General features: G+C 42.4%; 1 protein-coding gene across 2 annotated transcripts in view; it reads left to right on the top strand.

Annotated features, from left to right (window-relative positions):
• Positions 1 to 533: 533 nt before the first annotated feature.
• Positions 534 to 19,990, top strand: part of tmprss4a (transmembrane serine protease 4a) — a 21,810-nt gene continuing 2,353 nt past the window's right edge. Inside the window, exons 1-12 of one of the 2 annotated variants that reach the window (XM_080732121.1) lie at positions 534 to 771; positions 10,440 to 10,494; positions 10,728 to 10,871; positions 11,371 to 11,523; positions 12,091 to 12,217; positions 12,780 to 12,899; positions 13,833 to 13,876; positions 14,206 to 14,368; positions 16,034 to 16,200; positions 16,615 to 16,710; positions 17,548 to 17,690; positions 19,937 to 19,990. The exon at positions 19,937 to 19,990 is cut by the window's right edge and continues 99 nt beyond it. In XM_080732121.1, coding sequence (XP_080588247.1) covers positions 10,760 to 10,871; positions 11,371 to 11,523; positions 12,091 to 12,217; positions 12,780 to 12,899; positions 13,833 to 13,876; positions 14,206 to 14,368; positions 16,034 to 16,200; positions 16,615 to 16,710; positions 17,548 to 17,690; positions 19,937 to 19,990 — 1,179 coding nt within the window. In that variant the 5' untranslated portion in view covers positions 534 to 771; positions 10,440 to 10,494; positions 10,728 to 10,759. Of the gene's footprint in view, positions 772 to 6,308; positions 6,539 to 10,439; positions 10,495 to 10,727; positions 10,872 to 11,370; positions 11,524 to 12,090; positions 12,218 to 12,779; positions 12,900 to 13,832; positions 13,877 to 14,205; positions 14,369 to 16,033; positions 16,201 to 16,614; positions 16,711 to 17,547; positions 17,691 to 19,936 lie in introns of those variants that run through there. The other variant, XM_080732120.1, reaches the window with a different exon arrangement.

Raw genomic sequence — 19,990 nt, 5'->3', positions numbered from 1 at the left:
AAAACAATAATGCTGTTGACCTAGATTTGTTGCATAAGTTGTCATACTTCCTTACATATTCTATTTCCTTACATTTAATACCATCAATGGGGTTCAGTGGGTGGCGAGGTATAACAGTGACACAGTATAAAGAAGTATTATGTTTCCTTGGAACTATGGGAGGGATGTGACAGACACACAGGCTGCAAGACGTGTGGTTATTTCCCCGAGCTTATTATCTAAATCATGTTTTTCCTCCTTCCTTGTCTTTACATCTTTCTCCCTTTCACAGTCTCTGGGACAAAGGGAAAGTTTGGCGAAGCGCCACACTTTCGGGAAGCCAATGGTGTATGGGCGTTTCTGTGGTAAACTGTGGTTAATGGGGTCATCATGAGGTAACAAGATGAACTTGATGAAGAAACATGGTATGGTAAAGACTGGGAAGGGGTGGAGGATGAGTGGGAAATGAGGGCCAGCATGGTACTATGGGTGTTTCCTTTTTTAACAAGGGGGAGAGCAAAGATCAGGCAAACACAGAAAGAGTGACAGAGAGAGAAGAGCGTGGGTTGGATAAGCAGCTGCACAATGTTCATGGGAAAGGGATTTTTTACTATAGTGGAGCATTTTACCTTTTGGAATTGTGTTATAATATCATTAATGAGCTTACAGATGAGGACACAAAACTGGACTAACTAGACAAGCAAGGAGTAAGATCATTTTCATCAATAAACCATTACAGGATTTAATCTCTACTGCGAGAATCAGCTGACAAGGACTGACGGCCACACTCACGTGAGTAGCATATTGACATTGACCAATAGTTTCACTTCAAACTTGAATTGTCCAGATTTTTTTAAATATATATTTAGATGATGATAACACAGACAAAATGCAATATAGTGTTTAGCAATTCTTGTAAAAAGCAAAAAAGCAAGAAGAAAAACAAATTCTTAAAACACACATAAATGTCCCACAAATAGCTGTGCCAATAATGTCTCCAAGTAGGTAAGTTGCAGTGTGTGGCTCTGAACCTAATGTAACCTTACGTCTTTAATGTATCTTTCTTGTGTATAGCATGCACCATGACATTTAACAAGGTTATATTTCTGTTGCTCATGCAGCAATGTGATTAGATGGTATAGACTGAGACATGTGGTACAGCATACAGTAGAAGACACTCTGAAGGTATAATTACTATACAGTCAGTACATCTCCGTACTTATGTTACGGGGTGTATCACAACAATGGTGAATGTAACTCACCTACTACTCCACTGCATTAGTATGTAAACGGTCACAGCTTGTCCGTATGTATGTATGTATGCATGCATGCATGGGGCTCTGACATCACACTCTGGCTTCACTGTGATGTCACACTAACCAGAATCACTTTTATGCCCAATATGGAGTTCCCTGATGTTATCAATATTAAGCCCATATCTAACAAGACTTCATATGGGAATGCCTATATATGGAGGCCACATCGGCCACATGCCACACTAAAAGAATCCATATATTGCGAAGACAGCCCATATATGTGTGGCTGGTTCTACAGACAGGGATCTCAATGTATGGCCATAAAAGGGTATGATGTCAGATGTCATAGACATCATAGGACTTTCACATAACGAATAACTGAGTAAACATGTTTTGGCTCTCACAGCATATCTCCATATACAGTACATGGATCTCCATTTATGGGTACCAGGGGTCTCCATACATGGGTAACTGGTCCGATATACATCACTGGATGGCCAGGGCGAGGTTGCATGTCGTCCTGAGGCGTCTTACACTAATAGTGATAATTGTGTTATATGTTAAGCTACCCAGAATTTAAAGGACAGTAGACTGACAGGAAATGAGGGAGAGATGGGGAGTGACATGCTGCGAAGGTCGTCGAGAACGGGATTCAAACCCTCAACACAATGTCAGGCTGGCATTACAGCCTAGGGTGCCCAGACCACCGGTGCGGCCCGGGCCTTTTAGTACTTTTATCTAAGTAAACACAGGACTTTTACAGTACAGGAATACCAAAAGAAGTATATTTTACGCTGTGTTATGGCTACTTTTACTTAAATACTCAGTACTTCTTTCACCACTGCACACATCAGGTTACATTTGTGAAGAACATTGATCTAGCTCTTATTAAGATTCCTGCTAAACTTTAGTAACCCTGCTTTATCAGTATGTGTGCTAAACTTTAGTAAACCTGCTTTATCAGTAGCCTGGCATTGCCAGCCTGATAACCTGGATTCACTCACACTTTGCTGTGGAGGAACGTGTGATGTCAGCTAAACTTTAGTAAACCCGCTTTATCAATTTGTCAGGTAAACTTTAGTGAACCTGCTTTATTGGATACAGAGAAAGGAAAATAACTACTACTGGCAGTTAGACATGAGCAGGAAACGGCCTCAAGCTCAATGCCAAGCAAACAAAAGGATTGGACAAAACCATGACTTGACATGGGAGAAGACCTCAAGGTGCAGCTGTTCATACAATAGCTACAGTGGAGTCAGTACTGCTGTATTGGGCCGAGACATGGACGCTCACAGCACAGCAAGAAAGGGCCCTATATGGTGTCTACACAATAATGTTGCTACGAATGGCACTTGGTGTCAGAAATGTCATGATGTGGTCCATCCCCTACGGGCACGTACCACGAGTTACAGACAAGGTCAGTGAGAGAAGGATGAGGCTGGTTGGGCACCCAGAACTGGTGGAAAGCAAACTGACACTGTGCGAGCCAACCCAGGGCACAGCCAGGAAAGGAAAGAGGCCCACCACCTACAGTACATAGATCAGGGGTAGGCAACCTTAGACAGGGGTGGGTATGCACTGGCACACGGCATAAGTGTTTTCGGTCTCATAAACAATGTGAATTAAGTCTTTCACATCTGTATGCAAATTGGATCCTGCACATAATTCTATACATGAATTCAAACTGAACTCTGGTTAGGGAGACTGCAGGAGATAGATATTGTTCTGAGTCTAATGATCGTTACAATGTCCTGATGTGTTTTATTTACAGACAATATACAGTAGTCTGTGCACTTTGTCTGCTGTCCATGCGCCATTCCAACACCAACAGGTAGTTTCAGTCTGATATTGATCTCTTGACATTTAATGTGTGTGTTTTAGGCTCTGGCTGGTGGCCAGCGGGGATATGCAGGCAAACAAATCTGTTTGGTTTGGTTTGACTAGTAAGGGCCTGAGACTTGGATCAATGAACAATAGATTCATTATAGCAGTCTGACTTATGACTCTTATTATTTTATGGAACATACAAACGCACTGTAATTTACCTGTGATCTTGTGTAGTTACTGCCCATAATATGCATGGGTGCTGCTATTGGAAACGGATCACACCAAAGGAAGGTGTAACAAGCTCAATTGGATTGACAGCAGCCAAGATGACGGGCCAAAGGCACTTTATTTCCATGTAGCCACAAACTGATGGCCATACCTTGGTGTATCATGTGGATGATAGCCTCACAGAAATACATATAAAAATCTGATACCTAACCTGTCATTATAAAGGCTGTTTGTGGGGATGATTTATCCTGTGTGCATCGGTTAACTTGATGCGCAGCAGGTGTGTAGTGACACCAAGCTCTCAGTCCAAAGGGCCCGCTCACCATTACAGAAAGAGAATGGGTCGAAACGCAAGCTAAATTGCTACCGGTAGACAGATACGGGGTGTCAGCGGCTGTCATCGGTATAGGCCGGTAGAGCAGCCGGATGGAGAACCACACGGTTCCCAGTTCAATCCTGGGCTCCCCCAGAGTTGGTGTCGAAGTGTCCTTGTAGTGTGTGGCCTTAAGGGGAGCAAATGCTAATTTTGTGCAAATCAGTCTAAAAGCGCCACATTTTGCACAGATGTAGCCCAGGGCTTGCTCTAATCTATACAGGTGGAAAGAAAAAAATCTGGGTATTAAAGTAGGATGTGAGGGGTCTAACTAGGAGTTTGTCATGATGCTGAATCCATTGCAAGCATTTGTTTTGCACAAAAAACATTCCTTGGGCTACAAATGGCCCCAGAGTGGCCCCGGAGTTGGCCGCTTCATACAACTCTTGAACCATAGGTCACACCATAGGTCACACAATCTGCAGTCCCATAATGTTGTATAAGACGTAAGTGATCCCAGAGGAGCGAGAAGATTCTGGGATAACCAATGAGTACAATGTCTCTGCTGATCTGCAGTACGGTTGAGGCATTGTGCAGCAAGGTAGCTTTCAGCAGCCCGGGTCATGCAGTACAACCAGGTGCTGTTTAAAACAATAGCTTATTCACTTTGTAGGACAAAGATGGCAGTCTGTTTCTTGCACTCCCAAGCGGTATCCTTTCCTCTTTTTTTTCTCTTTTGCCCACTCTCCCATAACCGGTCCCATATTGTCCTTGAGCACCGAGAAGCACTGACCTAGTGACCATAGTAGGGTAATGACTGAAGGGGCCTTATCTATCTAATTCCAATAAGCAGGGTAGTCAATTAATTGCAGGGGACATCACACTTTTCCTAAAAAACATCACACGTACATCACACGTACGTACGCATGCACACACACACACACACACACACACACACACACACACACACACACACACACACACACACACACACACACACACACACACACACACACACACACACACACACACACACACACACACACACACACACACACACACACACACACACACACACACAGGTGGAGGTGCTCTTTAGTCAAAGACGGTATCTGCCCACACCCTTATTAATAATGTGATCAGATAAGAATGTCCTTACAGGTTTTGATTTCTGACATGGTACACATGAGTCATGGTTCAAAAAGGTGCTCCTGGCGGACAGCCAACTGACTTCTGAATACAGATCAGTGTGTCACAAAACAACAACTCAAACTAAAAACTGCAGTAGGTGTGTGTGTGTGTGTGTGTGTGTGTGTGTGTGTGTGTGTGTGTGTGTGTGCCTGTGTGCTGTGCATACGTGTATTTGAACAGCTCATTTCGTCCACGAAGACGATTCAAAGGCAATCAAGATAAAGAATAACAGGAACGAAAGCGATAAAAAAAGAGCCATAGGACATGAAGGTCAAAGTGCGAAGTTATTATTTATTCTGACATTATATTAGCCTATCTCAGGGGTCTTCAACGTTTTCAGGCCAAGGACCCCTTAGTTGAGAGAGAGATGAAACAGGGACCCCCAGAACCTGTTCACATTTTCATTGTTTGACAGCACAATCGTCAGTGTATTTTGGATTCATGTCAATTTGTGTTCTCAGATATTTAACCACTTGAACCGTCAATAATTAATAAACTTGAACTATCACTCTGTACTTGGTCTGCTCTTTTTCCCCCCTACACGAAACCTCTTTGCCAAAAATAATTTTTTGACAAAAATAGCTCACGTCGTCTCACAGCGTGAGGCGTTGTGAGCTTGTAGATCTGCTATTTTTGGCTAAAGTTCTCAAAATATGGACGTTAGGGTTCAAGTGGTTAAGATAAAAACACAACGATTTGGAGGACCCCCTAGTAACTCTGAGGACCCCATAGGGGTCCCGGACACCCTGTTGAAGACCCCTGTCCTATCTACAAGTGGGCGCATTGAGAGTTTAGAAGGGCAGTTTTCACGCAATATAGAAGCATGCTGGCTTCTATAGAATGACTGAAATCAGTGTGGAAACTGAGAACTTAAATCCATGGGGACAACATGAGGTGAGAGAGAGAGAGAGAGAGAGAGAGAGAGAGAGAGAGAGAGAGAGAGAGAGAGAGAGAGAGAGAGAGAGAGAGACACACACACACACACACACACACACACACACACACACACACACACACACACACACACACACACACACACACACACACACACACACACACACACACACACACACACACACACACACACACACACACACACACACAGAGAGACACACAGAGAGACACGGAGGTGTGCAGGTTTGAAAATGTTAAGGGAGTTCCACAGGTAGAGCGAGCTAGAGGGCTCAAAGTGTCAGGTTACCTGCCTGGAATAGTTTGGTGTTTGTGTTGTCAGCAAAGGGGCTGGGTCATCAAAAAACAATCCTGGGGAGGCAGAGTGTCAACACAACAAAAGCAGCAGCACGGTAACCCTTATTACAGCCTCGGGATTTCATAGGAAGTCAACTCAGGCACCACGCAGAGTGGATACGGTTACACTACTGTACAAAGAAGAGGGGATACAGAAAGATAAGAGTGGGAGAGAGACGGGCAGAGACAGAGAGAGACAGACAGAGACACAGAGAGAGAGAGAGAGAGAGAGAGTGAGAGTGAGAGAGACAGACAGACAGACAGACAGACAGACAGACAGACAGACAGACAGACAGAGAGAGAGAGAGAAAGAGAGAGAGAAAGAGAGGAGTTTGATAAGTCATAGCAGCACAGGAGCAGCAGAGGCAGTTTGCAGGGAAAGGAAAAGTGATCAGGGACAGGTTTGGAGAGGACAGTGTTACCTCTGTTCCCCGCGGCCCCTGTGTCCGGCGAGGTGAATCTGGCCCTGAAAAGAGCGGACAACTGCATCATGTGGGTGAGTGGAGCTGAAACGAGAAACATTTGTAGGCTAACAGTACGTACAGACAGTATGCCTTTTCTCTGGGCCAGGTAACTATGCAGCTGAACGTGGTTGTCATGTATTCAGTTTTATTACTGTAATTAAAATCTAGTGGCTCTCGTCTACAAGCAGTTTCTTATTATGCTGCTGCCACATGACACTAAATTATTGGATGGCACTACAGTATATTACATTTCATGGTGACACAGAAATGGTTCTGCCTCATCGCCCTTTGCACTTTGCTCTACCAGTAGATACATCCATTTCCTATTACTGGACATGTCATTTTAAAATGACATTTTATTATTTTATTATTGTTATAGGTTTTGTGTAAAGCACACTGAATTGCCTTGGTGAAATGTGCTGTACAAATAAAATTGCCTTACCTACTGCTGTGCCATATTTGGGTTCTGCTTGTAAGTCATTTGAGTTTTTTTCTGTTTTGTGTGCATAATCATGTAATTGTGTGATGATGCAGGTGTGGTAGCATTGTATTTGCATCTCTAATGACTGTGACTGTAATAGCAGTTCATGTCATACTATTGCAGTTGATCATGATACGACCTGGTCTATATTCTGTGGATTTGTTTAATATTTGTTTAATATTTGTTTAAACATGACAGGCGGATGTGATAACTGGTTGAGGCTGTTTAGCAGCCAGCAGCACTAACCAGGCTACTCCCATAACAGTCACCCAACTTTGTTGTGTACACATGCGCACATACACATGCACATCTACACACATAATGCACATACGGTTTTGCATGTATGTGATTGTATCTTTGAACATCCGTGCATGCTAGTCTAGATCTCTACCTTTGATTATGGCACATCCCGCGTGACTACACAAAAGGCCTTTTATGACTTCCCTCTGTGCAGTTCAACACAGTCCAAACGAGCTGAGAAGTAGAGAAGAGGTGCGCTTCAGTGAAACAAGCGTTCTACCCAGGCTCTTATGTTAAACAGTTGTCGTTGACCCAGTTATGCTTTCTCATCAGAGCTGTGCCACTCCAGCTGAGGCCTACAGTAGCAACTGGCCAAACAGGACCAATGAGCCAGCCTGAGTCACGTCACAGGATTGGCAGTTTCACTTTAACCACAAGTTGGTTTCACAGTAAACTCCTCAAGTGTTGTCCTTCCCTTTTTCCATGACTGGGAACAGGCATGTGCACACATAGACATCAACGGGGGCTTGGGGCACTGCCCTTTTACCCATCTGTAAAAAAAAACTGCCCTCTCCAGACCATGAATGCACTTTCTACTATGGTGAAAGAAAAACAAATGCCCTCTTTTCATGCCATACTGGAAGGCAGCATTCAAGAGAATTGCCTTGTCCAAACTCTCCTGAACTTGAATGCGGCATCTTATGTTGAAAGAATTGTCCTCTCTCATGCCATACGCCACAGCTCCAGTATTTACTTGATTATGCTTAGTTCAGTGTGGTATCAAGTACTGAAAATAGCCGACCTCCAAGCTCACAACGCGTCGTGCTGCGACACGTTGTGAGCTTGGAGTTTGGCTATTTTCGGTATTTTCACCAAAAGGACCTTTTAGAGATTTCAGCCCCCGCCTCTCTAACATTCTCTGCACGTCCCTGACTGGGAATATACTTCTCACTTTTCTATACCAAGTCATCCATCCGTCCTTCATTATCAACGCTCCTATATAAAGTAATAATCCATAATCTGATGACCTACCGGTAGTTCCTCCTCATGGTGGTTTACAATGAGATCTAATCACTGAATGAACTCCCGCATACAGTGTACAAATACACCCATAGCTTGCAATAAATGCGAGAAATCTCTGTGATCATGATGTATTATCACAGGCTTATGCTGCATTCACACTGAGAGAAGCCAAGCTAATGGTTGGTTTGGTAATTCAATGTAATCTCTATGCAAACCAGCTTTTAAAATTTCCATGCTCGAAAAAAAGCTTGGAAATGTTAAAAGCTGGTTTGCATAGAGTTTACATTGAATTACCAAGCCAACCATTAGCTTGGCTTCTCTCAGTGTGAATGCAGCATTAGACATTGGTTTACAATCTACAACCTGTTTCATAAGAACAATGAATATGATATCAAGAAAGGAGCATGTTGCTACTCCTTAGAGGTCACTCCCTCTCGCTCTGACACCATTTTGCATAAAAGAAAAAACTAAGCATGGCTGTCTGGCCAAACGATATCTTCAATATAATGATATGATATTGGAACACTATAGGTTTTAGAATATAATACTGGTGTTACATAAAAAGCGTATGTAAGAGTTATGTAAGAGTGTGTCAGTCTGCTGGTGGAGCAGATACTTAAGAGTATAGGGTGACCACCGCCCTACCCCCACCTCCCACACCTAAACAACACTGTCCAGGCAAGTGAACCAGTCCCACCACATTCTTTGTGCGCGCTAAGGTCTAGTCCAGGATAGGTTCATGTTCCACTTGTTCCTAGAACTCCTGAGTCCTCATTCTGCTGAGTTTGGTGGTGTGTGTGTGTGTGTGTGTGTGTGTGTGTGTGTGTGTGTGTGTGTGTGTGTGTGTGTGTGTGTGTGTGTGTGTGTGTGTGTGTGTGTGTGTGTGTGTGAGAGAGAGAGTGTTTTTATTTCAGTGACAACTACTATCCAAGGCCCACAAAAAACAAATACACAAAATCTCTCTTTTTTTGTTTTGTTTTAACAATGATAAGCCACACCAAACTGGCCATGACAGGAAGAGGGAACTTATACCCAAACGGCCAAACCTGAATAATGGGCAGATAAACAGCAGGTTGCCAGAAGAATGCATCCAACACTGTCTGAGTTACTACTTAGGCTACCACCTGCTTAACACTTGCATATAGCCAGATTGTTGTGACAGACACCAACAACACCACATGATGAGTCATCTTAACTTAACAAAATGGCAGCAAACCAGCTGCCAGTTTAAAAAACTCATCTTACACTTAATGTCACTGCAAGCGTCAGATCTGTTCTACATAATGAGATAACAAAGGGAGTTGTTTTGACACCAAAGCAAAAGTACCACAGTGTGAACAAGTGTAGGCTATTATTTGACTTGCTCACTGGAAACTCCTTTTTTAAACGGTTTCAGGTTGAACATTGTCCGTTTTTTAAATTGATTCAGTTGTAAACTGATTCATTTTTACTTTGTTTCGTTGATAATAATTGTTGCTTTTCCCACCCCTTTTAAATGTTGGGAAATGACAAAACTGGCACACTAATCTATGAATCAACAGTGTACAGTACATGTACATGTTACTGCTATGGCCTGTGAATAGACAGTGGGTCAGGGGGCAGCATTGGACCCCCACATTTTTAGGGGTCCTTGGCATGGAAAAGTTTGGAAACCCCCAGTAATAACTGTCCGGGGACAGGCTACTGATGCCCTATACTAGTATTGCACCTGTCCCTCCTCTCGCATTCATATTCAGTAGATCGCATCTGTGTGTAAGGTAATCTTCCCTGATTATAGGTGCTTCATTATTGTTCTCAGTAGTCGTTGACACAATGCCCCATTGTCCAGGTCCATTGGTACTGTAGTAGTAGAGAAGCCGTAAAGACCACCCCGTTGATAGATTATGGGAACATGCCCTTCAGCCACAGGATAAACTGTCAGCTATACTGCTAAAGTACAGCCATTAATACAGTATAAGGGCACGCTATGTTCCATGTTTTTGTCTCCTATATCCCTCCACGCCTCTTGTGACAAACTTTGCAAAGACAAAACATTATGCTTCAGTCTCACAAAGACATGTGTGTGTACATTACAGGCAGAGGGCTTTTCCCCCCCTGTCAAACCCACATGCTATTGTCCATGTGGCGCCTATACTACTGTATATGGCATAATATGTTGTCTTACGCATATTTCCCATTTTCCCCAACAGACAGACACCCAGCAGGCTGAGGATACTACAAAACCGCTGAATCCTAGGCAGCAAGGTAAGACTAAGATTAGTTCATGTTGGTGATGCAAGGGTATAACATATGTTGTTGTCTAACATGTCAGTAATCTATGAATTCAAGGTATTTTTGTCGTATACAGTAGTATATTCCCGTCATCATTTCCTGTGTCCTTTGACTACACTGAGAATTACACTTAGACATTTTAATGTCTTTCTGATCTCTGTCTTCCGTCCAACACATCACATTACTCTACTTTTCCTTTCTTCCAGTGTTACCACGGCCTGGCCGTCACCGAAGGCCCATGACAGCTCAGAAACCTCAGAAGGCCTCGCTGTCAAAGTGGAAGCGAGTGGTGCTCACCGTCCTCACAGTCATTGTGGTGCTGGGCATACTGGCCACTGCCGTGTACTTCAGTGAGTCACTACTCTAAATACAGTGCACAGTATAAGTATATAGTGCTGCAACATAAATATTGCTTCCTCAGAGATATGTTTGGTATCGCACGATGCTGGGTCAATGCAGAGAAGTAATTTCCCCTCCTGTACCACTAAAAAAATCATTTTACACTGCATATTATTAGCAGTTGTAATAATTAGGCTTCATACACTACAGTGTGGGATGCCAAACATTACATCATTACATAAAACCACTTAAACACTAAGGTATGTAGTTGACGGGGGTCCTGGGAAGCGCTCTACTTATTTTTTCCCCTGTACAGCAAATCTCTGAAAATCTACAAGCGTTGTAATGCTTGTACATTGGTTGTTTTCACTGAATGTTCTCCCCCACAACAGGGACGCCAAAGTTCAAGTGGTTAATACAAAAAGAAAAAAGAAAAGTCAAGAAAGGTTTTTGCATTTTTCTGTTTCTGATCTTCCCTCCTGATGTGCCTTTCTTCACTTAATCTTGCAGCCAAACAGCTGATTGAGACCAAGTACTTCTTCTGCTCGCGGTCGATGAAGTTCATCTCCATAGACAAAGCCTGTGATGGGAGAGAGGACTGCGCAAACGGGGAGGACGAGGTCAGCTGCGTGTCCAGCTTCAAAGTCAACGACACCTTCCCAGGTATAGAACAGGAACACACAGAGAAAACGTCTCCTTTTGTTTCAATTTTCTTTTCTCTACAGTACCTCCTCTCCAGTGGTGGAAAAAGTACCAAAGTACAAAAGTATTGGCAATTTGGCATCAACACATACTCAAAATATGAAAAGTAAGAGTACAACATGTTTGAAAATAGCAGCTCACAACGCGTCGCGAGCTTGTAGAGTACAAATACCTCAAAAGTAAATCTACTTTCAGTCCTCTCACTCTCATAAACCAAATTTACACCCCATCGTACGATGTGTCGGTTGCTGGAAAGAACTGATCTCCACGCTATAAGCTACTGTATAACGATGTGTGATTTTCCAATTTGTTATTTCAAAACATTTTCAAAAAACATTCCCCAAAAAGCTAAGATTTTCCTTAAAAAATTAATTCATAATAAATAAATGAACATTTTTAGAAATTCTATAAATTAGAAAATGTGAATATAGCCATCTGCTGTTTTCACTAGTTTGGGTCCTGGGTAAACAAATAATTTCTCTTTTGGGTCACGGGCTAAAAAGTGTATTTCTTTATTCTTCCGTCCAGTGCGTCTGGTGTCAGATAAGAGAATCTTGCAGATGTACAGCACAGGCACAGGATGGAGGAGTGTCTGCAGCGAGGGCTGGACTGAAGAGCACACGCAGGCCGCATGTCAGCAACTGGGATACACAAAGTGAGTTTGTACCTTTTTAAAAGAACTAAAACATAGCCATGAATGGACTGGGAATGCGAGGTTACATCTGTACTGTACACGCACCATGTCATTATACTGCTGCTGAGATGATAATTATTATTAAACATCTGCATTACTTAATTTACAAGAGGTCTAAATTCTCTTGTAATTTACAAGAGGTCTAATTCTTCTACATTCTCTACAGAATGTAGAAGAATTGTTATTTTAATCAACGTTTGCCTCTTATGGTACCAACACCAGTAAGACGCCCTAAGGGCAAGAAGCGACATCGCCCTTTGAACAGAGGCTGACTCAATATGTCCATATATGGGCTTAATACTGATGACATCAGGGATATCCATATATGGGCATAAAAGGCTGAAATGCAGAATGAATAATGGACCTTGAAGTGAAAAAGGTTGAAAACCACTGCGCTAAAGTAACAGATTTGATTTTTGTATAAAGAACAGAGAAATAATCCAAATCCAAATGATACATGATCATAATGCTATAATTACATCTGAAATCAGGTATCAACGGGTTCTCCTCCTTTGTCTCGTAGCAAACCTCAGAGCACCGTCGTCCGAGTGCAACAGCTGACCTCCTCTCTGAGGCTGGGGCCCTTCACAGCCGCGCGGTCAGCACCAGGGGGCCTCCCCATACATGAGACCACCATTGACCGGTAAGAGAGACCAGGGGTCATCAATGTGTCCGTACACAGAGAAAATGGGTCTGTGGCAAGACTTGCACTTTTAGATTTGACATAACATTATAATGTTCTTATTTTGATCATGAGACCCTTTGAGGATTACATAGAACTTTTGACAAAAATGTCCACCACAAGCCGGCATGGCGATAACCCCAGAGAGAGACATCGTCTGGTTTGCGTGCTACCTATCACAGCCCTTTCACAATGTACTGTATATGCATTTCGGGAAAGCAGAGAGCATAGGCATCTTACCTTTCCATTATATGGGTGCAAACTAGTGAAATCAGTAAACATGATATAGGCATAGTGATACAGTAGCCTAGGCTAGCAGTAAAAACTATTGACTACATTTTTATTGTTGTATTGTTATTTTTACATGGGAGTGGGTGTGTGTTTACGTACAGGGTGTGTGTGGGGGTGTGCTTGCAAGTATATGTGGACTATTAGTAAGTGCAACACCTAGCAAGTTCTATTGTTGTGTCTTTTATTGCTGGATCATTACTGACATAGCGTTAAGGAGAACTACTTCTTAGGCTATGGACCAGAGCTAGTCTCCCCCCCACACACACACACACACACACACACACACACACACACACACACACACACACACACACACACACACACACACACACACACACACACACACACACACACACACACACACACACACACACACACACACACACACACACACACACACACACACACACACACACACACACACACACACACACACACACACACACGAGGGAATGAGATGAAGTAGTTTATTTTAAAACAGAAGCTAAGACAAATCACACACTAGAGATTACCGAGGGAGCGTCAGGTCAATATATGTGTTAACTTTTTTGGCAAAGTTTGGTAGTAACAGAAGTCTGTGTCTATCCCTGTCTCCCCCAACAGTAAAATGTGCCAGTCACGGACCGTCATTTCCTTGACCTGCTCAGGTGAGGCAGCCTTTCCCTAACCACTTTCAACCCGGTGTCATTATAGGCAAATGTTTTCAAATATAAAAATAGAATTTATAAACACAATAGCAAAACTCTATTTTTTCAGTGTGATCCCGTCATACGACAAAGCATAACCTTCCTTTTTGAACCTTCCTTTTTGAACAGTAGACCTTCAGTTACACTGAAGGTCTACTGTACATACAGTACAAAGCCTCTGAATGGCACATATACTTCACCATCTTTAGTAGAAAATTGCTTTTCAAATATGGAAAGATGGTATGGGTAAAATCGTGTTGATCTAACGCCAATCTTAATCAATTTGACAGACTGTGGAACGCGGGGAATTCAGGACCGCATCGTGGGCGGTGAAGACGCGGTCATAGAGGACTGGCCGTGGCAGGTCAGCCTTCAACAGAGTGGACAGCACACGTGTGGAGGGTCCCTAGTGTCACCGCGCTGGGTGGTCACAGCTGCACACTGCTTCTCTGGGTCAGTACATGTACAAAATAAAATCCAGAGTGTTCATTTAACTTTTCAAAGTGTGAAAGTGCAACCTTTTGGGGTCCATTTACAAACCATATACAGTGGTGGTGGAATAAGTAGGCTACTAAATTCTTTTGCTTAAGTAAAAGTATCAATTCGGCAATGAAGAAAATACTCTGTTACAAGTAAAAGTCCGGAATTCAAAATTTGTAAAAGTACAAAAGTATTGGCATCAAAATGTAATTACCAAAAGTATAAGTGCTCATTATGCAGAATGTCCCATTTCAAGTTTCAAATACAAATCTTTTGAAAATAGCATATCTACAAGCTCACAGTGTGTCGCATCGCATTGTGAGCTTGTAGATGGGCTATTTTCAAATGGTCGAAATGTATACATGTAAGTGGTTATTGTATGTTTTGTAATAATAACCAAATCTACAAAGTAACTAACTAAAGTTGTCATGTAGTAGTTGAGTAAAAGTACAATATTTGCCTCGGAGATGTAGTGGAGTAGAAGTAAAAGTATTGGGAATTGGAAATGCTCTAGTAAAGTACAAATACCTCAAAATTGTATTAAAAGGGATATTTCACTTTAAAAAAGGGCCTGATTAGACGATAAAAATCACACTTGTGTGAACTGAGCGGTGGTGTGTGTGTGTGTGTGTGTGTGTGTGTGTGTGTGTGTGTGTGTGTGTGTGTGCAACAGCGCCCCTCCCTTAACATTTGTGGTCAGAAAAGGTTACTGCAGGCTACAGACAGACAGACAGACACTGAGACACGGAGACAGACAGACAGACAGACCCACACACACGGCCACGTATAGGAGCGTTGTGACCACCGCTCAAAAATGACATTTCTTTTAAAGTGAAATATCTCTTTAAGTAAAGTAGTTAAGTAAATGTACTTAGTTACTTTACACCACTGACCATATTATAGGGGGGATTCTGTGTTGTTGGTCATGGGTGCCTGGCTGAAACCCATTGAAACTCTGCTTATGGCTGTTCCTCCATGACTCAAGAGTTTCATTTTTCTTTTTTTAAATGAAACCTTGCCGGTCCATTTTTAGGCATGAAAAATGTACCTTTTCTTTTACCGTGTACTCTCCAGTAAGTTGAGCTTTCTGTATACTGCTACACAACATTAAGCATGAGTTGGAAGAAGTAAAAATACTACAGATGGACATGCATGTTGTCTATTAGGAAAATGAAATAAACAACATGGGGACCTGTCTGTGAGAGATTAAGAACTTTCTAAGATCCTGTTTTTCTTTTCCTATTCCCTTTTTTGGGGGGAGGGGGCTTTCACTAACAAATGAGGAAATGGCATATTAAAGTAGGCTATATTTTCTGTTTCATACAGCTGATTGGTTATATAAATTGCTTGGGGTTTTAGGGGATAGACCTGTCTTCTTATGTAACCATCTCATTATGTAAAAAAAAAATAATAATAATCAACCATAGAATCTTCATTTGCAATTGCCAATTAACCACTTTAAACCTGGTGTCCACATTTTGTGCGTGTCATTATAGTTGAAGATCCTCAAATTTGTGGTGCGTTGTGAGACCTTGAATAACCTTTTTTGTATAAAATATAGGACTTACAGTAAGTGGTTAGAAATACATGTGCACCTTCCTTGTGTTCTCATCTTCTCCCTCCCTCTGGTCTATACAGGGCTAAGAAGGAGGTGAGCCGCTGGAGGGTGGTGTCAGGAAGGACCTATATGGGGACACTGGGAGGCTCATATGTCGACAGGATCATAGTCAATGGGGACTACGATGCAGCTCGCAACGACTATGACATAGCCATGATCAGGCTCTACAGCCCTATCACTGTGGGAGGTGAGGAACATTAGAAAAGACAATTATGATCAGGATACACAAAATACAAGCAGGCATGTTACTTGGTGTACTCTGCTGCCACCTTGTGGTCATTATATCAAATGTAATTTTGCTTTTGTTAATGTTGCTTTTAAAAGATCCAATGAAATGTAACTTAAAGGGATAGATCACCCCCCAAATTTTGCATTCCTAAGCTAATAATTTGATGACTGACAGTGGTTCCCTATATGGAGACAAAAAGGAGACTCCAGCATCTGAACCACTGCTTCATCAAATTATTGGCTTAGGAATGCGACAAAAAACTAAACATATCCATGAATTCAAGTCTCCATGGGGTGAGTAATCGATAGGTTTAAGAAGACCAAGATGATGTTAATATTGCAAAGCGTTAACGGCTCCGTCTCCTTCCTCTAGAAACCCGTAAGCCAGTGTGCCTGCCACCCAAAGCTTTAGAGCTTCCTCCTGAAGCCTCCATGGAAGTGACTGGATGGGGATATCGAGACGAGAAAGGTGTGTATGTTGTAAATGTGTTTATCTATTGCTAAAAGTATCTATTTTACCTGAGAGACCTGGCCAAGACAGTAGAATACAATACATAAACATAGAAGATACAATGTGCATAAAAAATAAACAAGATAGTAACATACAGACTATAGCTACAGTCAGATCTACAAGACCACATCTTGTGATCACAGACCATAGATCTCAGATCCCTATGCAATCAAAGTGCAAATGTATGATAAATGGCAACAACACCACCATCTCTCTTAGGTCAGTGACAGTCAGTGTAACCATTTAAGGAAAATATATTTAAACCATGATGATGTCACTGATGAAATAGCCTTGGGAACCCAGGTGTTTTTACTGATAAAACAATGACCAGTCAATTCCCCAGAGATACAGTTAAAATCTTATGCACACATTCAGGGAATAAAGCCCAAATATTGACATGCAGTAAAGTCACTGAAAAAACACACTGACCACGCAGAGAACCTCAGTGGGCGCACAGACACACAGCCAACGCTGTTGATCACAATCTAGCCATGACACGTAAAGCAGTGCACTGTATGGATACATACTGAACGACACAAAAATCAAACCAGCCGAAAGGAGGGAGAGATCCTCACAGAGATGATGAACATTACAATAAATCCAGAATGACACGAGGTGCTCGGATGCAGCTCAGCACATCTGCCAAATGTGCAAAATCAATTCAGAAGACAACTTTGCACAAACTTCAAATAGAAACGTACAACATGAGACAGACAAACAGACCGCATCAGAGTAAAATGTCTTCAAGACTCCCTGTCACTCAGTCTTGACAAGCATGCACATCTATCCTTACAGGGAGGATATCTCCATCACTTCAGAAGGCTACAATTCCTCTGATCGACAGAGAGAAGTGTTCAAAGCTCTCAGTCTATGGAGACCTCATAACCCAAAGGATGATTTGTGCTGGCTTCCTGGAGGGCAAAGTAGACGCATGTCAGGTAAGAGTTCATTTTGATCCATGTGTAACCCAGAATATTTTATACTCAAATAAGAGAATTTCAGCCCAGGCCTTAATGCTTTGATTGGACCTCACTCTCAGTAGTGACTAGGCCTACATTTCAGCATGAATTTGTCCAGCAAAACACAATTGGTATTGCAACCCTAGATTAAACACATTAAAAAAATCTAGTGTTGCAATTTGCGGCTATCAACTAATGCGTGTGCTAACATAACTCTTCTACTTAAACACATACAGTCATTGATGGGGCAATAGCATAGCCATACGCACGCACGCACACACACGCACACGGCCAAATGCACACAAATGCACTTGATGTATTGTATACACACCTTGGTGTGTCAAAGAACACACTAAACACATCAAAGGTCAACAAAGATGTGATACACTTACACCACACATGATCATGCATCTTGAAAATGTGCTTATACAGCCATCTTCCTAGTCTGTCTGGATGCAAACGAGTCCTTTAGCTTTATCATGTATTTCAAATCCATCTGTTTAGCCAATTTACTAGGCATGTTGATAGGTCATGGAGCCTCTCCTGGCTCATAATGAAGTGCAAGCAGTTCTTTATTTTCAGTTTAGGATAATAAGGATCTCTTCCAGTTACTGTTGTAAATATGTGAAGTGTAAACAGTTAGCCATAGCTACCTGTAGGCTAGCAGCATGGAGCAGCTTTCTGAGACTGAAAAAAGTTGGTCATTACATTTCTTGCCAGCTCCACCTTCTTCCTCTCAATTTATGTGCAGGTCCTGGTATGGCCTGAGTCCATTAGTCCACTGGAATAAGGGCATGGCACTGGAAATTCAGTCCAACATTAGCTAAGTAGCTAGTTTAGATCAGTAAAGTTGCTGGTGTGGTGTGTTACACTGTATTTGGTAACCCATCCGATACTGTGACCTGCCCTCACCAGCCTCCAGTAGACAGTGCACTTTTGACATTTTGAAAGACCCGGTATACCCAGGCTTTTATTTTAATGTCTAAAGAGACTATAAATAAAAGGTTTATATTGTTGTTTTACTTAGTAATGGTGAATATAAAAGACCCCCCGAGGGCTCTGGGGGCTCACATTTTTTAGGGCCCACCATCCCCCGCCGTAACCCCCCCTCCCGAGTCCTGACGCACACAGAAGCCTACTGCTCGTATTTTAAGGCATGATGATCATGTGTGGGTCAAGAAAGCACATTCTATCGTACAGGATTTACATGTAATAGGAAGAAGGGGCCCACACATTTGATATTTGATTAAGTTATACATTTCATTTTAGTAAATTGTCGATGATCACGCGGCACAGTTCCCCACAAGGGCCCCTGAGAGCCAAGGGCCCCTGGCCCCGGCCCCACTGGCCTCATGGCTAATACAGCCCTGGGTCAGCCATGGACAAAAGCAAAAATAAGAAATTCACTGACCCACAGCTAGACCAGCTCACCAGGATCTCCCCCAACCAAAGGAAAAAGAAAATCCTAGATAAGAGGCTCCACACGGGAGACCGTGGTTCGAATCCCGGCCATTACAATTGCTCATTCGTGTTTGATGCTGCTTAATAAGGGTAGGCCTATAGGCAGCAGCTTGCTGCTGTCGCCGATGCTTTCAATATTACTGGCCACCCTCCACCACCCCAGCTTCCACCTTTTGTTGGATCTGTATGCTTTTACCGTAATTGCTGGGCTATAAGCCACACCTGAATATAAGCCTCACTAGCTAAATTTAGAAAAGAAAACAAATCTTTACATATATAAGCCGCACCTGACTATAAGCCGCAGGGGTCCTTCTTGCTTCCTGCTAGAGCGCCCCTGGTGGACGTTAACTGTATAAATCAATATATAAATCCTTGTTAAACTAACAAACTGGCCGTTAGCTGTAAAAATCGTTATATAAGCTGCACCTTTGTATAAGCCGCAGGGTTCAAAACATGGGAAAAAAGCCGCGGCTTATAGTCCGGCATTTACCGGTATATACAATAGGGTGATTCAGATGGCCCCTATTGGTTGGGGAGTTGTAGAATGCTCCCTCAGATTATCAACAAACTAAAATGAACATATTGCTCATTTTATATTCTTAAACCCATTTTTAATTCAATATTATTTTCTGTAGGAAAGGTTAAGGCAGTGGATATTTACTTGCAGCACTATGTTTAGGGAACACTGTTGTAGAGACTCTGACAAATTGTCCTGTATTTACATATCATTAAATGTTCTCTTGTGTATGTTTTATGTATCTCAGGGAGACAGTGGGGGTCCTCTGGTGTACTTCTCCTCCTCTCGTTGGAACTTAGTG

The sequence above is a fragment of the Nannobrachium achirus genome (assembly GCF_963921795.1).
Source record: "Nannobrachium achirus genome assembly, chromosome: 8".
Lineage (NCBI taxonomy): Eukaryota > Metazoa > Chordata > Actinopteri > Myctophiformes > Myctophidae > Nannobrachium > Nannobrachium achirus.
The sequence above is the reverse complement of the archived record's forward strand: the minus strand, read 5'-3'. Positions and strand labels throughout refer to the sequence as shown.